The sequence below is a fragment of the Corvus cornix genome, chromosome 2 (genome assembly GCF_000738735.6).
Source record: "Corvus cornix cornix isolate S_Up_H32 chromosome 2, ASM73873v5, whole genome shotgun sequence".
NCBI classification, from domain to species: domain Eukaryota; kingdom Metazoa; phylum Chordata; class Aves; order Passeriformes; family Corvidae; genus Corvus; species Corvus cornix.
The window spans coordinates 26,244,782-26,270,329 of NC_046333.1; the positions used below are offsets into that span (position 1 = coordinate 26,244,782).

Genomic DNA, 25,548 nt, shown 5'->3' on the forward strand with positions numbered 1-25,548 from the left:
GGCACAGGATGCATGAACAGAGCAGAGGTGCTGGGCAACATACGACTTGTAATCTGCAAGAGTTTATGTTTCTGGTGCAGGTCTGTAGCCATTCGTAATACACACACCTGTGCCAGAAGCGTACACATGCCCTGTGCTGTGAAATGGCATCAAAAGGGTACAATGAGGGTAATGTGTGCTCTTGAAAGAGAAAGAAATAACAGGACAAAATTCAATGCATTCAAGTAATTAATGGCCAAATCTCTCTGTAAACTTTACAGACTTTGCGTTATGTGGTTAAACCTACACAGCCACGAAGAGGATGAAACTTGAGTGTGTGACACAGGCTTTCCATTTGATACAAAAACCTCAAGGCTGGATCACTCACTTCACAACAGCACTTCCTTTTACCTCTTCCCATGTGGACACTCAGGCATCATGGAGGCTCTTTCAGAGAAAATCTCTATAGGACAGTTTTTTCTCTTTGTCCCCACAAATGAGCTTGCTCCCTGTGCTCCAGACGTCTAGCCTTTAACAGCAGGAGCATCCACTAAAACTGACCTTTCTCATGGGCCTAAAAGTCCTTTCCTCACTCCCTCCCCAGCCCAGGCTCACTGCAGCAGCTGACAAAGCTTGCCAAGAGTGGTGACTTTATCATTTGCCTCTCTCCATCACTGGCTTACCTGTCAAATATCGTGTGATCATCCTCTGGTCTCTCACAACTGTGGCCCTCCATGCACATTTGCCCTGCTCTCTTATCCTATCAGTCCTTTCCTAGATTCTCTCCTCTTCCTACAATCAAACCCCTCTTTGTGTTGTTTTCCCTGATTGCTCTGATGCTCCAAGTGGCCCCTGAGAGCTCACCTGCAAATCCAACCCATTCTCATTCAATCCCTCTGAGGATCCTCACTTTTAGGGAAAGCCTGGAAGAAATGAGCCTGTGATCTGCTAATCTGGGTAATTTATTTGGTTCACAGGTGAGCTGCTTAATTGCTTTTTGCAATGGGGTGATATTTTAGCAGACGTACAAACATATCCAAATACTGAAAGGTTGGTCTGGAGAAAGAAACTTGCTAGACATAAAATCAGCACCAGCAGTGCTCTCAGGTAAGGAGATTCACAGTGTTTGTAATCCGAGATTCAAACACCCTCACTTGCTCAAGTTATGATGTCAGTCATCTCCTATGGACATATAGGCAGAACTACACAAATACAATCCAGGAACTAAATATACACTGGGATTTTTCACCATTACCATTTGGCAGAAAGAATGCAATTTTTGCGACATGTTTAAAGAAGAGGGAGGTCTCACTGTGCAAACAATACCGTTTAGAAAAGTTCAGAAGTTTGTTAACTCTGGCATTCAGGTTCTTTGACTCAGATAATTACCTTTGGATTTTACATGGTGTTTTTGGCTCCCTGGTCTCTATTATGAGAGGAAATGAACAGTTTTGAGCTTGTAAAACAAAGAACAGTCAGGAATAAGAGTATTATGCAAAGCAGAAGCTTTGGTTCAGTACAATAAGGATTTATAGGGTTTCAATTTATAATCTGTTTGTAACCTTATTACACCCATAAAATGTCACATTCCAGGGACTAGATCAGAAGGATTTTTTTTTCCTGGTGAAATTGAATTTTGATGCAGTTTCAGGGTGTGAAAAGGCTTTTCTTTTAATTTCATGGGCCCAAACCTGCAAGTTTTACTTATGTCCGTAATCCTTATTACAGTAAATAGGCGCATGAAAGCCAATGATATTACTCCCTAGTGTCGGGTTTGCTAGCATAAGGCTCTGAAGCACCAGCTCAGAATTATTAAGAATTCCTGACCTGAAAAAAAAGCCCCCATTAAAAGCCGGAATTCTACAAGCTATCTCCCGTTGCACACAGCTCCAAAAAGCTGCTAAACAGGGGTCATTTGTAAGATACCAGTCACTTTCATGCTACTTCAATGCTCATTACCAAACCTCTGTTTGTCCTGGCTCATTTTCTTTTCTTTAAAAATGTTATTATTATCATCCAGTTCCAAAATACCCTAAAACGAACAGAGGGAGCTGACCTAAATACTGATTTTGGTCTCAGAATGACCTGCCTTTGAATTCCAGAGCATAAAACCCCACCAGATTAATTGAAATCAAGGCTGAAGTTTGGCTGTCATCTCTACTGGGCAAGCTCAAAAAACAGAGGTAATGGGAAACTCAATCCGCAGTATCCTGGAAGCATAAATGCTTACATAGTAAGAAATACTACTGAAAAAGGGAACGCCCTAAATCATGCATGTTCTCATATAATCCATAACCACCACACGTGTTACTTCATATTGTAGCAGATGAGGTGAGGTGACACTGGAGGTAGGATCTGCAATAATCTTAGTGTTCCATTTCCCTCCTCCACGAGGGTTTTTAGAAGAAAGGAGAATATACACGTCCTAGCTGACTGCATGGTACCCGTTAGCTATTCAATACATAAACAAAGGCCAAATGTGCTCTCACAGTAGTCAAACAGCAGGAGGAAAAGCCTCTCCATACCAATGGAAAAAGTTAGGAACATCAGAAAAAGAATGTCGCTGCAATTGAGATTGCATCTGAAAGTCAAGAGCTATTTGGTGGCAAGAGCAGAATACTCTGGGAGAGTCTCACGTTTCTGTTTTTTAACCTAGACATACTATCCTAGAGTGGAGGAGAAAACTGGGAAGAGAGCATGCTGTATTGGTATAATGTGGTAAGTTAGTGGCAGAGCGGAAGGCATATCACCATTGCCAAAATTAGATTTACTTTCAGTTATACAATGACAATTTCAGACTTTTATCTTCTCACAGTTATTTCCCTGTATTTTAAAAATTTTAAAAGGAGGTTCTAAATAACTTCTCACTAGATCTCACCACTGATATCAAGCAGAAGCAGTGTTTAAACCATCTTCTAGCACAAATCTCCCTCTGTACTGTACTGCCACAAAAAGTCCGTCAAGCCAGCAGAGTTGCTGCATTTGATGCATGGGGGACAAAGTGCAAAAGGTGCAGAGGCATCGAAGTGGAACAGCTGCTAAACACAGCTCATCCCGCAGCTGCACAAGAGAGCTGTGGAGCCCACAGGCTGCAGAGAGGAAATGTGCAGAGGCTGTGTCTGGCAGTACCAGACTGGATAGCTCTGAAGGTGATTTGGAAGGGGATTAGCTGTCCCTGACCTGCAAGTCCTTCAGGGAGCACTTTTATTTCTGTGTTTTGCATAGGGAGCATCCTTAAGCTTACATACAGTTAGAAAAAGGTTCCTGGTCATCAAACCCATCCCCTCGCTATGGCAAGCCCCACTGCACATAATCCTGGTCATGAACAGAGCTTCATCTTCTAAGTACATTGGTGATCAGCCCCCTCTGCTCCCAGTGGAAGGCGCTTCTAGGAACTCACTCTTCTGCGGGTTAGCAACTAATTTCTAGCTTTGATTTATTCACAGCCAAGTTATATTCATTTGTTCTCGTGCCAACACTATCCTTTAGCTTAAACAGCTCTGCTTCCCTGCAGAGTGTTTAGTTCTCTCCCTTCCCCACCCTAACTAACTGGCAGACGGCACTCTCCTCTCTGTCTTCATTTGCTGGATTAAACAAACTAGTTCCTTCTGGTCTTCTCTACAATGACCAAGTCCTCATTCCCCCCTTAACTTGCTTTGACTTGAGGTGGGGAAGTCCCTGAGTCCCATTTGTCATTTTGTTCCTAGGTTCCCCATTGCTACTTTGAGGACTGTATTAGTCCATCAGTGGCTCTCTAAGCCTCTTCACCTGCCCTAGTACAACTTCAACCTTCTTGATCAGAATAATGTGAGGTACACCAGAGTTCACCAGACTTGGTGCAACAGAATTCAAACTTCCCTGTCACCACTTAGGTGTAAGTACAGATCTCTCACTCCCTTTAGACTTGAGACTATTACCAAAGCCTCTGAGTACCTCGTGCTTGTGAATGTACCTCTCCTAACAACAAACATCAGAAAAGACTATCTTCTAGATAGCCACAGTAAAGGCAGAGACTTAAGGCCCAGGAAATCTAAAGGCCACATTCATAGAAGTATTTAGATCTTTGATTTCTACTAAAAGTAGTCACTTGTTCATGAGTGGTGTGCATAATTCTGAGGTTCTTGACCTACACAGCTTCCTGAGATAGCCAAGTGACTGCAAAAAGAGTATCAGTGTTCAGAATACTGACAGGGCAGAATCTAAGCAAGTCCCCAAGCTTGCCTGCTCCCCAGGGATGCAATATGCGACTCATCACTGCTCCTTGTTACCATTTTAGGTAGTCAGACAACCGAGAGATGACATCAGACAGGCCTCCCTACCATCTCATTAGCATCTTGATAAAGGTTGACTCCATGATCCACAGCAAGATGAACAGACAAAAGCATCGTAAAAAAGTCAGGATATAAAGGAGGTCCTGGTGAGCCAGGAAATCTCCTGTGACAATAGAAATCTCATTGTGAGGAGGAAAAAAGATGCATCTCCACGGAGTGAAATTGCCAGCAGACTTCTCGGACACATTCCAATCACTGCAATCGAGTCTCTCTCTAACCTCTGTGACTCTCTGTTAGAACAATGCACGCATTTTAATTTCCTTTTATCTGATGGAAAATAGGTACAGATCCCTCTGCCCTTTCCTTACTAAAGATCATTTGCAGGCATAACCAGGTTAACAGCCCCAAGAGACCAATGTCTCCTCCCTGCTGCTCAAGTTGAGAGTACACTTTTGACCCTGTGTCCTTAGGGTGGCATAAGTACTTAAGCCTTTTTAGTTCCTGAGACAGAAGAAGCACTTAAGCTGCTTTAAGCCCTTATGGTGGCATAAATGCTTAAGCTGGTTGCAGTTCCTAAAGCCAAGTTGAAGCTATAGCTATACATGAAGAACTCTGCACTTCCACATAGGCACATGCCTGTGGAGAAGCTCAGATAACTATCTCCAATCCTACTTCCTTTCCTTTGGATGCATTTCTTGTTATTCTATTAGAGTTCTTGCGGCTGTCTTTCATACTTTATGGAAGATTTAAGAAATGCTGTTGTGACAGGTCTCTGCTAACGCTGATTAGCAACATGACAATTTATACAATTTGCTGATTTGGCCCCAAAGAAGGTCAGTGCCTCCACAGTCTTGACACTTTTGCTGAAATGGAATACACACAGTTAAGATCAGCTGGATCTTAAAAGCACTGCACAGCAATTTCCTCTGTGTATAATGAATACACTAAATTGTCTGTGCACTGCACTTCTCACCTCACAGTGTTTGATCTTGTCACTCCATCCCTACACTTAATTTTCAACATTTTCCACTATTAACAAACAAAGCCCCTTGCTCCCCCTAGATATGGTCATGATTGTAAACCTAAATGAAGACTAGTGGCATGCCACATTTCATAATCAGGTATTTTTGGGTTACATGTGAGAGGAATGTGACGTTTTAATACTTGTAGCAGTGTAAAACTAGCCAGCAACTACCTACCATGTTCATTCCCAACAGCCCCTGCCAGCAAGATGGGGTGAATTGGATAAAGGTAAAATACATGGCTTGAGATAAGAAAAGTTTAAAATCCAAAACAAAACCTATAATAGCTCTAATAATGATAATGATGAAAAGGGGGATAAGAACAGGGACATGAATAATAGCCAATAGAAACAAGTGATGCACAATACCCTTGGTCACCACCTGCTCACTGATGCCCAGACCGCCCCTGAGCAGCAATCGGTGCATCCCAGCCAAATTCCCCCAGTTTATATCCTAAGCATAACGTTCTGTGGTATGGAATATCCCTTTGGTCAGTCTGGCTCAGCGGCTCCTGGCTGCCTACCCTCCCAGCTTCTTGTGCACCTGCTCCCTGGAAGAGCATGGGAAACTGAAAAGTCCTTGACTTAGAGTAGGCACTGCTCAGCAACTACTAAAACCTTATGTTATCAACCTTATTCTCATACTGAATCCAAAACACAGAATGTACCAGCTAGTAGGACGAAAATTAACTCTATCCCAGCCAAAACCAGGATAAAAGCATGGCCACAGTAAAGGCAGAGACTTAAGGCCCAGGAAATCTAAAGGCCACATTCATAGAAGTATTTAGATCTTTGATTTCTACTAAAAGTAGTCACTTGTTCATGAGCACTGTTATATATATACTGCAAATATTTGTAACTCCAGTGTGACTAAAAATGTTTTAGTCATTAAGAAAAAAAATCACTACATAAAGAAAGTTTCAATTAAAAAATGGTTATTTCAAAAACGAGTGCAGTACGTGGAAAATAGGAAATGTAACTTACCTATTTTACAAACTTAACATTTGAATTCTGTGTCCATGACTGTTAATACTTAATTATAAAAAGAGACTCCAGTCAGCACTCCAGCCGAATTCATGCTTGAAGCTCATTTATTACTGTGCTGTCCTGGATACCCATTTCTGTCCCTTGAGAGCTGGCAATAGCAAATCAGTGAAGAAAGGGAGGGATCAAAACTCGAAGCCTAAGTCAACTGAAAAATTATGATGATTTATAACTTGAGATAGCCTGTGTACATAGAAGGACAGGGATGACAGGCACAGGAGAAGGGCAGCATGGAAACCAACAGCTGGAAGAGAGAATGGAAACAGTAAGAAAGGAGGACTCCAGGGTCTGAGAGGGCATGCCCAAATAAATGGTAGACTGAAAGGAACCTCAGAGATGTTGCAACAAACAGTTGGGGTCAACAGCTTTCCTGGACCAGCACAGCCGCCACTGGGAGAAGACTGGGTTTACAGTCATATTTAAAAATTTAGAAAAGATCTGGGGTTCAGTGCAACACATGGACAGACACTGTCCCTGTTTCATGGGGCATACAAGTTCAGAAGAAAGGAATGCACAAGGCCAAGAGAAATCAAACTAATAATAACTAATGAACTTCTGCATTTTGTGGAGTTTACTGTATGCTGAGCAGAAATCATCTTTTTGCCTCAAATGCTTTTTAACCATGGTGAATCAAATGACTTTTTACATATGGGACTGGGGAAGTCTGTACTACTGTACTACTAATAAATAGGAATATACTAATTCAAAGGACACAGCTCACCAGGACTGTTTGCTTTTCACCTCCCTCTTTCAGCTGAAAATATAGGTCTCGTTATTGTTTTTCATCTTGCTGCCCTAACGACAGCAATAAAATTCCTAAATCCCCCAATTAAAAAAAAGGTATTTTCTTTCTGCTTTTCCTTTTGTTCTCTTGCAGTAAATCCTTCATTGCCTATCAATAGGTTAAACATATCCAACTTGTATGTTTAAATGCTAAAGACAGAGAAGTCCCCATGGATACGTCAATCATTGGCTCTTGTACAAAGAAAATACTGTATTTTGCTCAGAAGAGCTTTCTGTGGCAATTTAAACACAGTGAGACAGACACAATATCCTGGAGAGAGGAAAACCTGCCTTATTACATTCCTGACCCAAGAGAAAGGACCTGCCCTTAGGACATAAAGAGAATCAGTGGGGGGGAAAAAAAGAGAAAAGTTATCTAATCCTAAAAATAAAGACAGTGGTTCATAATACAGCATGACCTTCTTTTAATCTCTGATATAGTAGTTATCCAGTGTGGATGTGACAGAATGCCAACAGGGCAAACACAGCTTGCTCGTCAGGCTGGGAACAAACTCCCCCAGCCTTTATCTGTTTCCAGGTATTGGACAGCTTTTTGGTAGGCTCCAGGATATTCTGTGGAGTGAATGGAACTTACGGGATATTGAGGGATTCTTTCCCAATAGGATCACATCTTGTTCTTGTTTCATTTAATATACATATATTCACGTATACAGTACAGTTAAGTCTGTTAGCAGCAAAATGCAGCGCCATCAAGGGCAATGTTTTACAGCTCTCCCTTGATTTCCTGTGTCAGAGCATGCAACTATAAAGCAATGGGTAGAAATTGCATCTTTATTTGCTAAACCTGAAAAATCTAATAAATGAGATTCTACCAGGACATCAACATAAATGTTGTGGACATTAATCATTCCAATTTTACAGTGGTAGGAAAGGTGCCTTGATGACTCTAAGGTTTGTTTCTTCTCTGATGTTCTCTTCCATAACTCTGTCAAAAATCAAGTGCCTTGTTTTTCTTGAAATTTGCATTCTTGTATTACTAGCTGGGACGCTAATAGGAGAAGCTGGTATGGTACAGGAACTCCAGCTTTTTTTACTCTTTTTCTTTTTCCAGCTGTCGAGAGGTAATTTTTCAATACATGCTGCCATGATAACTGGGCTTTACCATCTCCACCAGCAGTGATGCTCTGTGTCACATTTGCCTTGGTTCAAGCACAGTATCACAGCTTCCCCATTTTAGCAATGTTACAAAAAAAAAAAGCTCCACCTCTCTCTTCAACCATCTGCCCAATCTGTGACTTGCCCAAGGACAGGCTAATTGCATTTTTGTGAGGAGGCTGCAGCAGAGAAGGAACTGGTAGCAGAAACCACAAGCCAAATGCTCAAGTCAATTGCTCTCAAAGAGGGATGTTTTGGTTAAAACTCTGCTCTCCAAGGAGAAGCCCTACTCTCCTGAGATCTGCTGAAGCAGGGAGAGATGCAAAAGGGTTTCATGAGGATGACGAGTTCTTGGGGCACTGGGATGAAGGAGCTCCTAAAGGGAGAAGAAGGGAAGAAGTGCTCTTAAATTGCTCCTGGAAGGGTACAAGGGGCCAACCACAAGCTGAGCACTCCTGGTATTTCTCCCAACCACTTTTTCCTACCTGTCTGCTGTCTGCAGTGCTTCCCAGCTCTCCCAGTTGCCTTCCTGGCTGCCTCCACTGCAGCACTCCCTGCACAGCTCCTGCAGGCTGTGTTACATGCTCCACACCACTGCATGGGTGCTGGCAAACTCTCCTCCAACTTCCACTTGCTCCAGGATTTTTCTTGGTGTAAACTGTATGTGTTTGAGACACACAAGCTGAGAGCTGCCCTGAGCATCTGAACTGCTATGCTAACTGCACAAAAGCCTTTTGCTGTAGAGTTTTTCCTTTTTAAAAGGCAACATCACAGGTACAACTCCATTACAACTTTCAACTTTACCAAGACTTCAGCAATGCACAGAATTCACTTTTACAAAAATAATCTTATATATATGTGTTTGGCTCACTTCTACTTTGTTTTTTTAATGCTCTTCACATTTAGGTCCCCCAATTACACCTACATTTCACCTGTCTTCTGTGTAAAGGTCATATGAAAAAAATACAGGGTAATTTGGTGCCTGCAGCATAAACCAAGAGACCAGAGGCAGAGTAGCAAGAAGAAAAGCAGAGGAGAAAAAAGACAGGTGAAGTGTGCACCAGTGATAGAGAATTCAAACTTGGCTCAAAAGACCACAGCTGGAAGAAGAAAGTTGACAAAGGCCATTTGCTGAAGGGTTTAAGACCCACTGCTGACTGAGTGATGAAACTGTAATGTTGGTCTTTACAGTGCAATTGCCAATGACGGTGGTCTTTCCTCAAATCCTGGCTCTGCACTGATGGTCTTCAGCCTGGTCTGCCTGCTTTTCTCTCATTCTTCTCCATCAGATATGCACCCAAGCTCTCCCCACAGGCTTTCTGAGAAGTGGCTACAGGCAGGAGTTCTACAGCTTGAGCTGCAGGAAGGACTCCTGCCTTCAGGAAACACCTCTACAGCATGATTGCAAGGAGGTGCAATGCCTGTTCAAGTCATAAGCTCACAAGAGAGGAAATTCACATTGCAAAGAGCTCCACATTCCTGTCAACTCCATTAGACATTCCTCTCTCAAACTAGTCAAAGCAGTAGTGCACAAACGGGGGAGAGGTCTTCCTACAGTTGTATGGGGAAGAGGGTAAAGACTGGCCAAACATCTGCCCTTCACTGCTTCTAAGACTGCCAGTGAATGTTGCCTAGGAAATGTACTGCCTGATACCTTCTAGGAGTGGCTGAATATGGAAGGAGAGAAAACCACCTGAGGCTCAACTACAAAATTTTCTGCTTCATGATCTTTGCATTTAAGGATAAAAATTGATTTTACGTGCAACTGCTGGAGAATTTCCAGGAAAACCATGTTAAAAATCTCCCTCACAGGCAGTACCCAAGGCGAGCAATGGCTTACTCTTCTTTACAAATCCGAACTCACGTACAGCTGTGTACAATCTTTAACAAAAACATACAGGACTTAGCTTAAAAAAAAATTGAAAAACTTAAACAGCTCGACACTTAGCACTGCTACAGATATTAGTGTAGCACACTTAAAAGCATATATTCTATTTCTGGATTTTTCTCACTGGCAAAGACAGACCACAGAGGACTCCTGCCAGCACACATGAGAAGGAAGTAATCATAAAGAGGCATTACTATAAGGTATTTCATCTTATTTGCAAATAGTATGAAGAATGAAAATACTGTTCCTGCTTTTGACAGAAGCACACCAGCACACACGAGGCAGAACTAAATACTTTGGATGTTTTCCCACATTTCTGCAGAAGACAAAAAACTATAGCCTCCTTCCTGCCACCATAACTCATCTGACTTCAATGGAAATCAGACCTGCTGTATATATTAAACCTGAAGTTAACTGTTCTCCCCCCGTATTGTTTGGCTTTGATAAATTCCAGCCATTGCTCCTGGCCAAGATGCACTGATCCTGGTTCTGTGAGCTGCTCTGCTGACATGAGCTCTTATGGCAGCCTGGAGCCCATTAAATTTGACTGGGTCCAAACCACTGAGCTCTCTGCAGGAGTGGGGCTTTAGCAACTCTTATAGTTAGTTATTGAGCTGTGGGTTCAAACCATGCTAAAAGTAATAATATTCTCCTTTAACATAGAGCATGTTCACAAGAAAATAAAATTGGAAGAGATTCATAATCTTTACATTCCACAGCAGAGGCCAGAGTGGTAGAGCCAAGAAATAAAAGCTCAAGAGTAAAGATACCTAGAGAAGAAAAAAAATGGAGGAAAAAAAGTACCCAGCAAAATATCCCAACAGCTGGGGCTCCTAATGAATGCATAAAGACAGAGCTGTTTTATAAAAATTGTAAGGCTGTAATGACAAAAGTCTGTTAAAATTTACACTGCCTTTCAGTGCATGGGTTTGGAAATATACTGGAACCAGTTTAGAATCAACAGGCTCTTTGAGTTACAATGTAACTGTATATTACAGCAGCTTTATACAATTTTTTATTAGCAGAGACAAACTGCTTAATCCCATGAACCAACTTAGAAACCTACTAAAGGCTATAGCAAGAGAAAATAAGGAAAAACTAAAAAGTACCATTTTAACAAGATTTTGAATTCTTCCAAACTCAAGGAGTGTTACGATGGGTCATCTATCTATGCAGAAAGATTAGCAAAATACTCGGTCCCTTAAGAAAAAGTTAAACCACTGCCTCTTTTACTGAATATCCTTTGTTCCTAAAGGGGATAAAGAGCAATGGATAAGTCAGATATTTAAATGGGATCTGCTTTTCAGGGTGCGTGAAGCATATGGGCGCTAGCACTAAGCATGTAGACAGGACTTGCTGAAAAACATGCACCTCCTTTAGTTTAACCTTGGGCCAGATTTTGTAAAACCATGCACCTTATTCTACTTTTAGTACTTTATAATTACAGCACAGCCAACACTGATCCACTTAAAATGAAAGAAAATATATTCCTCAGCAGGATCTTCCTGTGTAAATCAATCAGTAAATCTTTCTAATTTTTTGTAAAGAGAGCCCTTATGCTTACCACATGGACACATACAAATTGTTCATATGATAAAAATACCAATGCTTTGTCTGCAGAAATAGACTATTGAATAACAGCTTTTTTTTCAATAAATGCACTTAGTGTCTCCTTATATATAAACTATGAAAGCTGCAGTTCAGATTAGAGATAGTGCCTGATCCATGTTTAGCAATGAAAGGCACTAAAAACCCCTACAAAAACTGGGAATATAGTGACTTAAAAACACAGAACACTTTTCACAGAAACTACAAAGAAAAATGCTGGCAGTGATAAGCAATGCCAAAATCTTTACTAGGCAATAAATGTTTTAACATGTATTTCCTCACAGAGGAGATCCTGATAGAATTAATCCAGCCTCAGTATCTGACAGAAGCAGCAGTGTGTTAAAGCCACGACATCACAACTGGATTGGAGGAAGTAATTTGGGCTCTTCCTCCTAACACCTCCAAGAAACATGTCTAACAAGCTTCAGCACATGCAACAGTTTATTTCTGCTCTAAGACCCCCCACCCCTTGGGTTTTTTTACCAGACTTCCACTCAAAATTTCCCTTCTACATCCATGCTAGGCTTGGTCATCCCTGTCACATCCTAGCAAATTCAGGGCTAGCAAAGGTCTCTGTCCCATTTTAGCAGTTAGTAACACTTGACATTTCAGGCAGCAGCAGCAGCATTACCTTCTTTCATCTTTTTTTGCCATGGGACATTTTTCTATCCTCTCATACATGCCATAAACAGTCCTGTGTTGTATCTAAGGATGTATGTTTGAGCTGTTGCAATGAAAACTGTGCAGGACTTCTTAGCAGAACATGGGAGTATCGCCTAACACACTTAGAGGAGAGCCAAGGCAAATTTTTTTTCTGCCCCTGCATTCCACACACTAACTTTAATTGACTTCCAGTGAACTTACAAGGGCTTTTGGTAACTAAAAATCAATCCTAAATAGTCTGGTTTATCTCAAAGATTCCTATCTTCCCCTATATACCACTGTGGCATCATCTGAATGGGACAGACTTGTGCTGGCAGTCAACCACAGAAATCTGCAGCAGCAAACCAGAGGGCAGTCCTGTATCTCTGTAACTCTTCCTCATCCAAAAACTTATCAGAACTGGAGCCTGGCACCTTCAGAACATCACATAAAACACACTTCTTTTTTCAGGCTTTTTTACTAACCAGAAGTGTCAGAATCCCCTTGGCAATTAATTTCCTGGCTGGTAATCCCTTGGCTCTGATCCATGCGGAGAGAGTGGCTGCACTGGAGGGAGGAGTGCAAGGCACACACTCTGACTTTGCAAAATGAAGTGGTCTCTTCATTTAAATGACAGTGGCCAAGCCTGAAAACTTCACACTTGCCCTGCATAATGGAGTAAGGTAAGCTCACTGTTAAACACTTTAAAGCTGAGTATAATGTGGCAAATGCCGGGGTTTTCTTGGTTATCTGAGGCGATATTACCAATAATATAGGCACAATAAAGAAATGTAAACACTACCCCAATGGTAGTGAGATAGAGAAATTGTACAATACATTGCTCAATAATTAGCACTGATAACAGTTTAAAGGAAAAAGCCTTCATTTCACTTTAAGAAAACTTACACTAACAAAAACAACAAAACCACTGCATAATCACAGTGTATTAAGATTCTCTACTCTCAGCTCTTGCACAGAGGTACAGAACATCCTGCCTGATGCTGGTAACTGGAAAAACACTCTGCAATGAACAGACCAGAGCTACAGGAATGCCTCTCCCTAGCAGCCAGGCCAGGTGGGCTTGATCAGTTCTGACATACATATGTTGTTTAAGGTATTCTGAAACAAAGGGACGGAGAAGCTCCTATAAGTAGCCAAACTCTCAAAATTTTTTTTCACTAAGTTTCCTTTAGTTTTAGACAAAGGCTTTCACAGGAGAAAGAAAGTTGGTACCATGCTCACATGTGCTGTGAAGAGTGAGATATTATCTTTTTAATTAATTCAGCCTAAAGTAATGCAGTTCTAAGTGATGTGCTCCAATCCTGGATTCCTCAAATTAGGAAGCATCAGAGCTAAATAAATACAGGAAAGACACTTGTCCTTCATGCTACAGAATCCTAAAATAATACACCACAACCCTCCCCCATGCAAACTATACTGGACCTCCCTGGATGCATTCAAGGTGTGTTGCCCTTATCTGGCAGGAATCGCTGCTGAGGTAAGGTGCTAACCAGAAGCAAAGGACACACTTGTCTGTATTGTGCTTCTCTCTGAAAATTTAGTGAGTGCCTACCTGCTGCTGTGCTGCTGCTGTTCTTTCTTTTCGTGCTTTCTTGGCACATGTAGGAGAGGATAAAAGCCTAATGGGTGCGAGTGTCAGCACAATATAAATTGCTGCAAGGAAAAACTTGATGCATGGCTTGGGATCTGAAAGAAGAATGTCCACCATTGTTTGTGATTATGGATCACATCACAATCTAATAGCAATTTTTATTTAATCAATAATTTCCATGCTGAACAGACAGCCTTGTTACAGAGAATCGACAAGCAAGTACTGATAGCGACAAGGCTTGTTATTAATCTTTACCCTGCCAACATTTCAACCAAACTACTGTAAAAAAGCACCACCAAGATGGATTTAGAAATAGGTCTTTCTATTTTTTTCTGTCTCTTTTCCTTCTCTTTTTCTTTCATTCTCTCTCTTTCTTTCTTTATCCTTTTCTTCCTTTTGCCTTTCTTTTCTTTTTAGCAACACAGTCCCATTACCCTTCTCCCTTTTCAGGTATGTAATGTTTCATACACTTTACATTCTAAGTTTATTTGAAAAACCTGGGGCTTGAATTGCACAAAAAGGCAATTCATATTAAGCAATTTCACAAATCAGTGGGACCTAGCCCAGTGCTGAGTGTTAGCCATTATAGGCTAATAAATCATACTTTCTCTTTGAGATGTCAATCGCCAAAGTGCTTTGTAAAAATGTTGGCATCTGTAATTCAGCGAAGCCTTTTCATCTTGAAATAAGATGCTCCAGACTGATAACAAGAATAATCCTCTCTTGATCAAAAAAAAAATCTGCATTTTACCAATTAAAGCTGCTGCCAGAAGCCAAACGGAGCAGCACTGAGACTCCACTGTAGTTTATCTCTGCTAAACACAAGGAGGGATACAGTTGGAGCTTTGTTTCATTTTCAGCTTGACTACTTTATCTCACGAAGAACTGCGGCATCTCAGCCCTGTGATACACATAAGAATGGTATATGCAGACCTCATACCTACAATGCAAGCCACCAGAGGACCCACTCCTGACAAAACCACCACCCATTCATTTTACAGATTAGGTACTCGACACCTTGAAGAAAAGTCACACTCACACTAAAGTTTAAGCAAGGGAAAACGCTAGATTTGTTTCCCCATGATAAAAGGCTCATCAGCTTTTCTTTTTTCTTTTTCTTTCTATTAAGAGGTTACACAAACAATAGAGACTGCAAAAATGAATCCATGCAGCCCAGCCCTCTCAAACCCAAATGCAGAAAATTCACTCATGCCTGTATTTAACTTGCCTGTCTCTGCCTCCATTTGCACATGCTGATCTGCCACTTCTGTCTCAGAAAAAACATTTCCACATGCAGCTGAGCCAGCACTCACAGATTTCTATTCTTCCCAGGATTGGTTTACTATGGGTAGATTTTTAGGTAGAATATGGGTGACAAAAGCAGTGCAGAGACATACCACACCAAACACATAAGACAGATCTTCCACTGGCTAATAACACAAGCTATGTAACATCAAATCACTTAACAACAGCAAGGCATGAAAAAACTGCACAGAAAGAACAGCTCTTCCCAGGTCAGTCTGCTTTGTCCTGGTCCTTTAGTCAGGACTGAAAGGTACCTGAAGTCCATGCACAAGCCCAGCCCCCCTTGCAGCTCTGAGGCACCAAAATAAAGGCAGGCAGGGACTTCCCTTTTCTCTCTTCTCCATGATGTGCCAACAAGACTCAGGAGCTGAAGAATCAACTCAGTTTGCAGCTTTACTCTTGCCTATGTGTTTGTCATTCAGTCAGCATGGGCTCCCCTGGGACTAGGCTGGCAGCTTTTTATTCTACATTTCTCCCCAAAACTGGAAGTCACCTATAAAATATCAGTAACTTGGAAGAGTTCACCACCTGAACTCTCAGGCATGCTTGCTCTCAAGTAAGTATGTATATCCACAAACTACTTGAATAGTTCTGTGTGATTAAAAGCACGGACCAAAGTCAAACCCTGCACAGCCCTTTCCACCCAAGTGCCCACTTATTATGGGTGGAGTGGGTAGAGTAACTTCCCAGGGCACAGGGGGAGCACTGCTTGTCTCTACCTACAACAGTGAAAAACAAGTGTTATTTAAAGGACATGTCATAGTTTAGCAACCCCTTTCAGGGATACCAATTCAAAGACAATGACTTTGGTAACTCATACGAACAGAAGCCGTAGCATCAGCAGACTAACAACAAGTTTTCCTAATGCTGTGAAAGAAATGCTAATTACAGAGGAATTAAAATAAAAAAATTATTACATTTCTCTCTCTAAATCCCCTCTTAATACTTCACAGATTAGGGTGGATTTATTTTGTTGTAAACCTTTCTCTATCAAAAAAGAAATCCCCACATTATTTTTTCCCCCTTCTCCTCTGTGATTCATCAAAAGCCAGACTCTAGGCAGGGAGACTGCTGATGCACTTGTGTAGTGGAGTGCTTAAGAGGACCTGAGCCAAAGCACAGCTGGCCTTTGGGTCAAGCCCAGAGTGAGTATGATCTCTTCACAAGGCAGCACTGATGACTTTTAACACTGCTGGGAGGCAAAGGGCATCACGGTGACTGACGCAGAACAAGGATGTGCTGAGAAGCACAAGCAGGGGCTGTGCCAGAGCCTGGGGGCTCCTGAAGAGCAGTGAGGTCTGTCTGTGGTTACTTAACCTTAAAACCCAACAGCACTTACATGGATACCTCTGATGGGGGTTAAAGACTTGCTTAATTTAAACAAGCCTGTGTTAGGTACCCAGACAGAAACCAAGAGAGAATGAACATGCTCTCAAGGGCACAGATCTGCTTACCAGCTTTGCTATGCCATCTAATAAATTGCTGGCCTATAAACAATTCAACAATTCTGGCACAGTTCAAAAGGATGGGTTCAGCAGCTTATAATCCAGCACAGTAAGGCGGTGTCTTAATTAGAACTCAGCCTTTAAACAGGTAATGAGGAAGAGATTTCAAAATCTAAAAACTTCTGTACAGATGTTTCTTATGATTATTTGCTATAAGCTCTTCTTCCTTTCTCTTCATTTTCTTCCTTTCCCTTGTAGTACCCCCATAGCTACAAAGATCAAATACATTGTGGAGATGGACAAACATAAAAAAGCCTTCCCATGGCACTTGCTTGCCACTGAAACAACTCCCTGCCTTCTCCAAGTTGTCCCAATTTTCAGCCCAAGCCTTGGGCTTGTCTCACTTTAAGAACTGATTTCTTTTGTCCACAGCACTGCTTCTCCAAGTATGAGCTAGGGTCCAGATGCAAGTGAGTAAAAAATAAACCAAGGTGAAACAGAATAAAACCTCCAACAAAACCCCCTTTGCTGCTGTACGTAAAACATTCTCCTTTTGTCAGGAAAAAAATTATTACTATAATGGATTTCATGTTCTTATCTAGTCCTTACTCTTTGCAATTTAAAGGAAACATTCCTGAACCTTTCAGGGCAGTAGCTGTCACTGCCATGCACAATGAGCCTGTGAATGGGCTGAGGCTTCTCTGTGTTGCTGTGCTAGAGCCAAATAAACTATAATGGAAATGCACCGAAAACTGCCTCTGCAAAGAAGAATTAAAAACTAAGTAAATCCCCGAACATATTTCGAAAAGCATGCAAACTGGGATGTGTGATTACACCTCTTTGGGATTGTAAGGGACTTGCTTCACAAAGCTGGGATTTCATCTGCACCACAACCAGTTTGCAAGCACACCTGCAGGACCTAGAGAAAAGAAACCACTAATGCATGAAGGATAATCTACTTGTTGGGCCAGATGTGAGCAAATGCCTCCACAGCGCAGATGCCTACTCACAGCTGCACCCAGCACCTGCTTGGCTTTGGCAGCTTGGGGCTCCTTGCTTACAGGGCAGTTTCCCCTCTTGCAAGTGGTGGGCAATGTGCAACTCTCAGGGTCACTAACAGGTCTGCTGCACTGTAGCTGACACTCAGGGGAACTGCTTTAATCTGGCTTATCCTCCTATTGCAGTTGGATCTCTGTTTAGAGAAGAGTGGTGAAACTCTCTCCAGTCCTTACCTATGGCTCTCCTGCAGGAGAGGAGCTGAGGAAGAAGCCAAAGGCTAAAGACACCACAGTAGCAGAGGAAATGAGACTTTCAAATCTATTGACTTTGAGTGTCCTTATTTCTGGGCATCCAAAATCAGCCACTGTAAAGAGGACTAATCCTTCAGAGTGCTGTGTTCCCCACCTCCTGATGATCTTAAGTGTTTTGAGCTGCACAGGATTGATTAAGGTGTGGCGGCACTTCACAGATGCTGTAAAACCTGAGCAGAGGCTGGCTGTGGGCACAGTTTGGGGTTTATGTAAGTCTCCACAGATGGCTGGCCAAATTCTGTCGGTCAGGGTTGAGTCCACCCTTTTCTGTAGGAACAGAGAGCAAGAACATTAAGAAACTCCAGTCTCAGAATTACACGTAATGGTTCTTTTGGGTACCCTCAGTGCACTGCAGTGCCTTGGGAACACGTGGGTACCTGAAAAACAAAAACAGCTGCCCTCTGGTGCAAGAAGGGAGCCGCAAGGAGTAGTACAATCCCCAGGGATTGCCAGGGGAGTGCTCCAGTCACCACAGCTTTGCAAACAGGCAGGAAGACCTCAGCAAATGGAATCCTGAATGTAAGCCATTGCTGTCAATTTAGGGCTTTTTGATCTTGTCTAATCAAATGTAACAACAATGAGAGAATTTTATTGCTGTACAATTAAGGAGAAAACACTAATAAAAAATAGCTCTACAGTTCTTCAAGCATGTTTTTGAATAAAAAATAATTATCATCAAGGCTTCGCAGCAAGGGGGATGAGAAATAGGCAGCGCTGCGTTTTTCTGATTGCCATTGTATTAATATTTAACAATAAATTCAGTCATTTCCTTGAAGGATAATTTTCTTAAACAAACGTTTATCTTTAGCATCTAACCCTTTTGCAATATTTTATTCTTAAACTGATTTCTGGGGGAAAAAAAGGACAAACTGCAACAAAAAGCAGATTTATAAATATATACAATATCTTATTAGCTTCTAGGCGCTCGCATATTTAAAACAAACTTGAGCTCAGCTAAGCCCAATTATAATATCTCGCTGGGCAGAGAAATTAATTAAAACGCTGAATGATAAAGACCCCAGCAGCAAACTGAGGCTTTAAAATAAATAAGATCTTTTTTTAATTTTTTGAGGAGAAGAAAAAAGGGAAAGAAAGAAACCTATAATACACATTTCAAACAGTAATGTAACCAGCCTTTTCAAGAGTGCGATGCACTGTAAATAAGACTACCTGGCGGGTGAATGCAGTGGCAGCTCTAACGTGGCTCGCCAACTTTGTGTCTTGCTAATGTGCAACACACGCACCCCTTTTGCATCAACTTCAAATAACCCTGGGATCTCAGCAGTGCAGCTCAGCGACAACCAGAACAAGGGCAGAACTTGTCAGGATTTAAGAGCTTTCAGCAAAACCCTTCAATTGCAGCCAGTACCCTATTCCATAGAAGGATATCAATTATAGATAGTGACTTGCTTTAGCAGTGCAGTCGGTACTGTCAGACGCTAGATAGACAACCATGAAGAATCATGAATCTTTCTATTAACTGTAAGAGAGGAGGTGGGGGGGAGAGGAAGGATGGATAGGTGTTATAAATAAGGCAGAGCGTCAGATGGTTTAACACCTTGCCTTTTGGTGTATGCATCATGAAAATTTAACCATGCTGAATTCTAAGTGGCACATATCACTTGAAAATAAGAGCACCCGTGCCAAAATCATTTCAGTCATCCCTTCTGGGTGGGTCAATAATGATTCTCTAAGTAGCTTTTCACTTATTTATTCATAGCAGCTCAGGTTCTGTCCATAAATTCAGTCAGAAAACATTGGGGCCTAAGAATGCTTTCACTGGCAGCCACATTTTACACTAATAACTGCAGGACTTTGCTACAGAAATGCAGAAAAATAACATCAAATGCTGACTATTGTGCACGACATTGAAATTTCTGCTCTAAAGCTATACCACATATTTAGACACAGATTTTGTTTGCATTTACCACTTCATACATGCTATGTAACACATCACTTTGTAACGCTGATTCACCTACAGTTGATTTCGAAGTAAATCACATCTCATAATTCCCCAAAAGATGACAAAGCTATCCTTATGTGACAGAAAGAGCAGAATATACACAAACTCATATTCACCTTTTTCAAAACACATGCGTATGTGCTTGTATACACACCCTATTCATAAGGGGAGTAATGAAATCTATACCATGAACTGTGTGCACTATGTGTTGTGGAAAAGTTTTTTGAAGCTCTGCTCAATCTGGCATGACTAGAACTCACATAGAGTTACCTAACCCTTGAGGAAACAAACCAAACATCTAGAAACACTTCCATCGCTTAATACTGCAGTTCCTCTAAAATTTCAGTGCATTGGGAAGCAAGGCTTGGATAACAGGCTGTCCTGTGCCATTGGACAAGATGGCAGATGTTATCTGGATAAGTCTTGCTAGGGCAATTTAAGCCTTTACTGCCTTTATCTATGCCAGTTGCCCCTGTATTGGTGATTACTACCCCACAGCAGAATCAACAAAACAGGATGGTTATCTATACTTTTGACATCCTGTCCAGCACCTTACTTCCAAACCTTCAAGCTCTTCAAGCTTAGCTGGAGCAGCTCAGGCTCTGCTGAGTCAGCCAGTGGGTTGGGGATCACCAGGTGAGCAGCAGCACGTGCAGCCAGGAGAGGCATGGTGGCAGAACTCTGCTGCCAGATCTGAAGGTTAACAGCATGAACCTATCTCTAGTCCTACCTGCACATGAGAAGGCTCAGGTAGCTCCAGACAGCACGAACAGCCCGATGTATGTGGCCCCGCAGCTGCAGGGTGCACCTTGTGACCTTGTGCCCACGTCAGGTGCATCCCTTCTCCCGTTTGAGCAGTGTCTGGCACCAGCAGGCTCCAGGCTTGGCGAGGCCTCCAGCTGGTACCACAGTCTCAGTGCTGCTGAGCCAAGCGTGGGCACAGGCCCTGAGACACACCCTGCCCGTGCCTGGTTCAGGCATACACATGTACATGCCACACACTCAGCACTCAGAACTGTGCTGACACCGATTTAAGCGCAGCTACAGCAATTTGTATCTACTTGGATTTGTCCACAGTATTTGGATAGGAGGCATACATGAGCCACACCACTTTTTCCACTGAGATTTTCAAGGACCTAATGCTCAGGGATGGAGCCCTTTCTGCCAGAGTGACACACCTAGGCAAAACCAGGACTGCCCTCCTGTGAAGCCCTGCCAAGACCAGACCTCATTTCCCTACCTGCTGCAGATGTACATCAGAGGGCTGAGGCAATCAAGGGCAGAAAAAATGTGCAAAAGGCAGACTGGGGTGAGCGGCCAGGCTTTCAAACAGAGTTAGATGTCTAAAGGCCTTTGCAATTCTGGGCAGAAATAACTTGCTCGAGTCCCCACAGCAGGGCTCTGCCAGAGCAGCAAAAGAAATCACAAACCATGGCCCCATCGCTGAATCCCGCTGACTCTTACAGCATAATTTGTGCTACTTAAATGTGATGGTTGCCATGATGAATTTATTGTCTTCTGGGTATGGAGTCAAGTCTTGTACCTTGTAATCCTAAACACCATCATAACACACCTGAATCCTGCCAAAAAGAACTCCCTGTGTCATAGAAAAACTTCTTATATTCCTTTTCTATGTCTAGAGAAACCTGTTTCAGATGTTGCCATTGTTCAGAAGCATAAGAAATACACTTTTTTCAGTCTTGCTGTTGACCATTACAATGCAGGCAGATTTGCTATAAAAATCCCACCAAAACCAACAAATTAATTTAAAAAAACTCCAGAACAACTGAACTACCACCCTATCAATATAATTCACTTTCAAATACCAAAAGCGAGCTATTAGCTAACATGCTCAGTGGATTTCCATTAAATTTTACACCTGAAACATCAAAAAATCCTTTTTCTTTTTTTCATTGCCAAGGGTACCTTTATTCGGAATTTCTCTTTTATTACATATATTTCTGTGTCTATTATTTATCATCATCACTGGGATGATTTCTGAATACTGAAGGGTTTGCCAGGCATCATAAAGCTTCAGCCTTACAATTACTAGCAGATATAAAGACTATGGAGAGCCCCAGATGATGTCAGCTCTCTGTTTGCACAGAATCAATTCAAAGACCAACATTTGATCTTTTAATTTAAATGTGTCAAACCACTTGCAGCAGCCATTTGTAAGGCATTTCTTCCCAAAAAGGTACTGTGACACCAAAACAGTTTCTCCAGACATTTCACTTTGGCCTATTAAAATGCTAGGGAATTAGGTGTGCAATATGTCTCCAAAGAATTCTTAGAAAAATGTCCTATTTCGGACATTATTTTAGTTTTTGATAGTCTTTCATTTATCATTATTGTTGTTACTGCTGCTGCTACTACCTAATTATAACAAGAACCTGAAAATACATCTTGATGAGTAACTGCAACACTAAGAGGTTCTCGCACTCCAGCAAGTGAAAACTGACATTGCTTTACCAAAGCCAGCTTTGCAGGATCAGTTTACCACTTTGCATAGTGTTTGGAAATGTATGGTGGGTTTGGTTTTATTTATTTTGGGTGAAAAAGTAGATTTTTCAACTAGCTATTTCAGTAGTACTCTCCACATTTTGCAATAGATTTTGCATGATGTCCAGTAAAATATTAAACAGTTTTCTAAACTAAATACAATTCTGTCACACTGCTCATTTGCTGAAGATATTCCTCTCAACTCTGTACTAGGAATTCAGGTTTTTTTCCAGAGTATTCAATATGTTCTATGATGACAGTAAATAAGAGAGATGCTGCTAGTAAAGGAGGTTAGAATTGTGGGGGGATTGCACTTGTCAGGTTGTATTCTGAATTTTGATCGCTCACTTTCTATCTTACAACACTACCGAACAGTACAAATTGTTTATTTCAGAGAGGTGGCAGAGAGGAATAAAAAACAAGGGAGATAAAATTAATATTTGGTGTAGCACAGAAAAGATTATACGGTTTCTTTTGCTAAAAGGACTGAAGTAACTCAGTTCCCATATATTTAGCCAAATAATCACTTTCAGTTTACACACAACAGTAAATTGATAGCAAAACCTCCCTTAGGGAAGGGAAAAAATTCCCCTCACCCATTTCTACTGTTACAGCCCCTTTGGGGAGAAAAAAATCAAACTTGGCTAAAGGTTAATAATCATTCATGTCCAGCTTACTATTACTCAATAACTATCAAAGTCTCTAACTCAAAATAGCGTTTGCTGGCTTACAGGATCAGAGCCATTACAATCTCTGTTGAAGACTTTATTGAATTTTACACTAAGCTTTAGCTGACTGAACAGGTCAAGCACTGTGGCTTCGAGTTTTCTTTATTCTCAGAAACTCATAAACCCCTCTCCAGTTTGCAGCTCTGTTAGCTAAGAAACTTGACTCAGCACAGGGTCAGAGAACCTGACCCCCATGAAAAAGGTCACGTAGTTTTAAAACCTAGTTCCTGAATACCATTAACTTACATGCACTAGCTGTTCCTGCGTGTCAAACTCCCGGGAACAGCCTTCCCAGTGGCAGTTTGTCTCATAGACCACTTCAGGCTCCTGTTTGCTTTCATCTTTGTCCCCTTCCTCTTTTACCAGGGTCATTCCTTCTGGCTGTTCCTGGAGAGAGGAAAAAAAACAGGGGTGAGAAGAAGAGAGAGGAAATTCTGAAACCAAGGAGGAAGAAAAGTGAATTATTTCAGCATTAAAAGAAAGATGATGGGGGTGTGTGTGTGTGGAGGAGGCGGGGGAGGGAGGATTATTTTACTCTCACTTCACTATGCTACTCCATTCTACAAAATACAGAAGCCCAAAACAGGCCTGATAAGCCAGAAGCCATTTACAAACTATATATGTAAAATAAATTTTTCTTTCCCAGAAGTACTCAATGCAGAGAATGTCTAAAAAAAATTCCCTTTACATTTCAATTAAAAATAAATCATAATGGCCTGTCTTTCCTCATACTTTATTTAAACAGCTTGTTATTTGTGCACCTGGCTTTCATGATTCAGCAGCACCACTAATGTGAAAGGCACTATTCAATATAGTTGAATTAATTGGAATTTGATTTTAGTACTAGGGTTGGACAGAAATTGGATCACCAGTAATCCAGTGTGTTTCCATTGCTAAAACAGTAACAGGTTTGCATGCTAAAAGCTTTCCAAGAGCAGACTAGTAACTTTCAAGCTACTTGTTAGTCTGTTCTTTTCCATAACATGTGCAGGAAAGGAATGAGCGGGGGAAGAAAGTATTTAATTTTGGGGTTAAATTTCCCACCTCCAGTTCATCAGAGTGCCTCATTCTCCCCAGCTTGTTATTTGCTGAGGGTAAGAGTCAGATGTTAGTGTAAACATTTGGTTCAGATTATGCACTCCTGCTATTTTTCCATTTCAAACCTGTTGAAGGATTTAGGCAGACCCCTGCTTTGTTTTCATGGATTCACTCACAAGACTGAGGCTCTGACTCTCATCTCCCCTGAGTCACTGTAAATCATGAGTCCCTCTACTAAAACCAGTGGCATTAACTGGCATAGAAAGTACAGCAAATGAGACTGGAGCCTGACACTGAGGCCTCAGTGCAGTACAGTGCTAAGACCCAGCAAAAGTCAAGGCAGCCTTAAGTACTTTTGCTGAAGAGAAGACATGTCCTTAATAAAGACCTGAATGTCTCTTGTTCACTTTTCCATGGCAAACAGAGGGTTGAGCATGCTCTGACTGGTCAGAGGTACCTCTCCATCAGCCTCCTTCCTCTCTGCCCTCATCCTGTCACTGACCCTGCACCCCAGGAGCTGTTCCCATTTAGCCCTGGCTACCACAAGCCGAGGCTGCCTGTGTGCTCAGTACACAAAGTACAAGGAGCCTTGAAAACGTGTGCCACAGGCAAGGTTCATTTTCACTCCAACAGCAAGAGGGAAGGCTCATGACTGGAACCTGGCTGCCATACCTGCATGCTTCCTGCTCCCGGGCTGGGGAGGTCCTCGTCAGGCTTTATCTTGGAGCGCTTGTTGTGCATGGGATCTCCTGTGCTGCTCACTGCAGATTCGCTTGTGGGTTTATTCTGCTGCAGGCAGGTGGGGGTTTTATTCCCCCCCAGAAGAAGACAAAATTAGACAGTGATAAATATGTGGCTCCAAACAAAAATATGCAGCACCTGCTCAGCAACTTCATATGGAGAAGCTGCACTGTTAATTATATTGGATATACAATTACATTGTTCTTCAATTATACAGCATTAACTCATGGAAGAGCTGCATTGCTCAACCTTGTAGCGGAGCAGGGAGGGAGTGGGAAGGGGAGCATTTGATGAAATTGCTTGCTACAAACCAATGCTGGTTTTGTCAGAGTGATGAGAGGTAGGAAGAACTTGATTTTCCACTTAATGACAACTTTGGAAAGGCAAAATCACAGCATGGTCAAATAAACACAAGAGAAACATTTCTTTTTTCACACTTGAAGGAAAGGTTTTGCATTTAATGTCTGCACACAAGATATCAGCTCCTTCACTATGTTTCCCATTATAATGGGTGGATAGGAAGAAAAACTGCACACTAGTGTGAGACTCAGC

The 25,548-nt window shown here is 41.7% G+C and overlaps 1 protein-coding gene across 6 annotated transcripts in view; it reads right to left on the reverse strand.

Moving 5' to 3' along the window:
- The window catches only part of GLI3 (GLI family zinc finger 3), a 207,612-nt gene that overhangs the window by 17,550 nt on the left and 164,514 nt on the right, over nt 1–25,548 (reverse strand). For 5 of the 6 annotated variants that reach the window (XM_039548513.1, XM_039548512.1, XM_039548511.1 and 2 more), the window contains 2 exons: nt 24,928–25,044; nt 23,464–23,604 (listed from right to left, as the gene is read on the reverse strand). In XM_039548513.1, coding sequence (XP_039404447.1) covers nt 23,464–23,604; nt 24,928–25,044 — 258 coding nt within the window. The remainder of the gene's footprint in view (nt 1–23,463; nt 23,605–24,927; nt 25,045–25,548) is intronic. The other variant, XM_039548514.1, reaches the window with a different exon arrangement.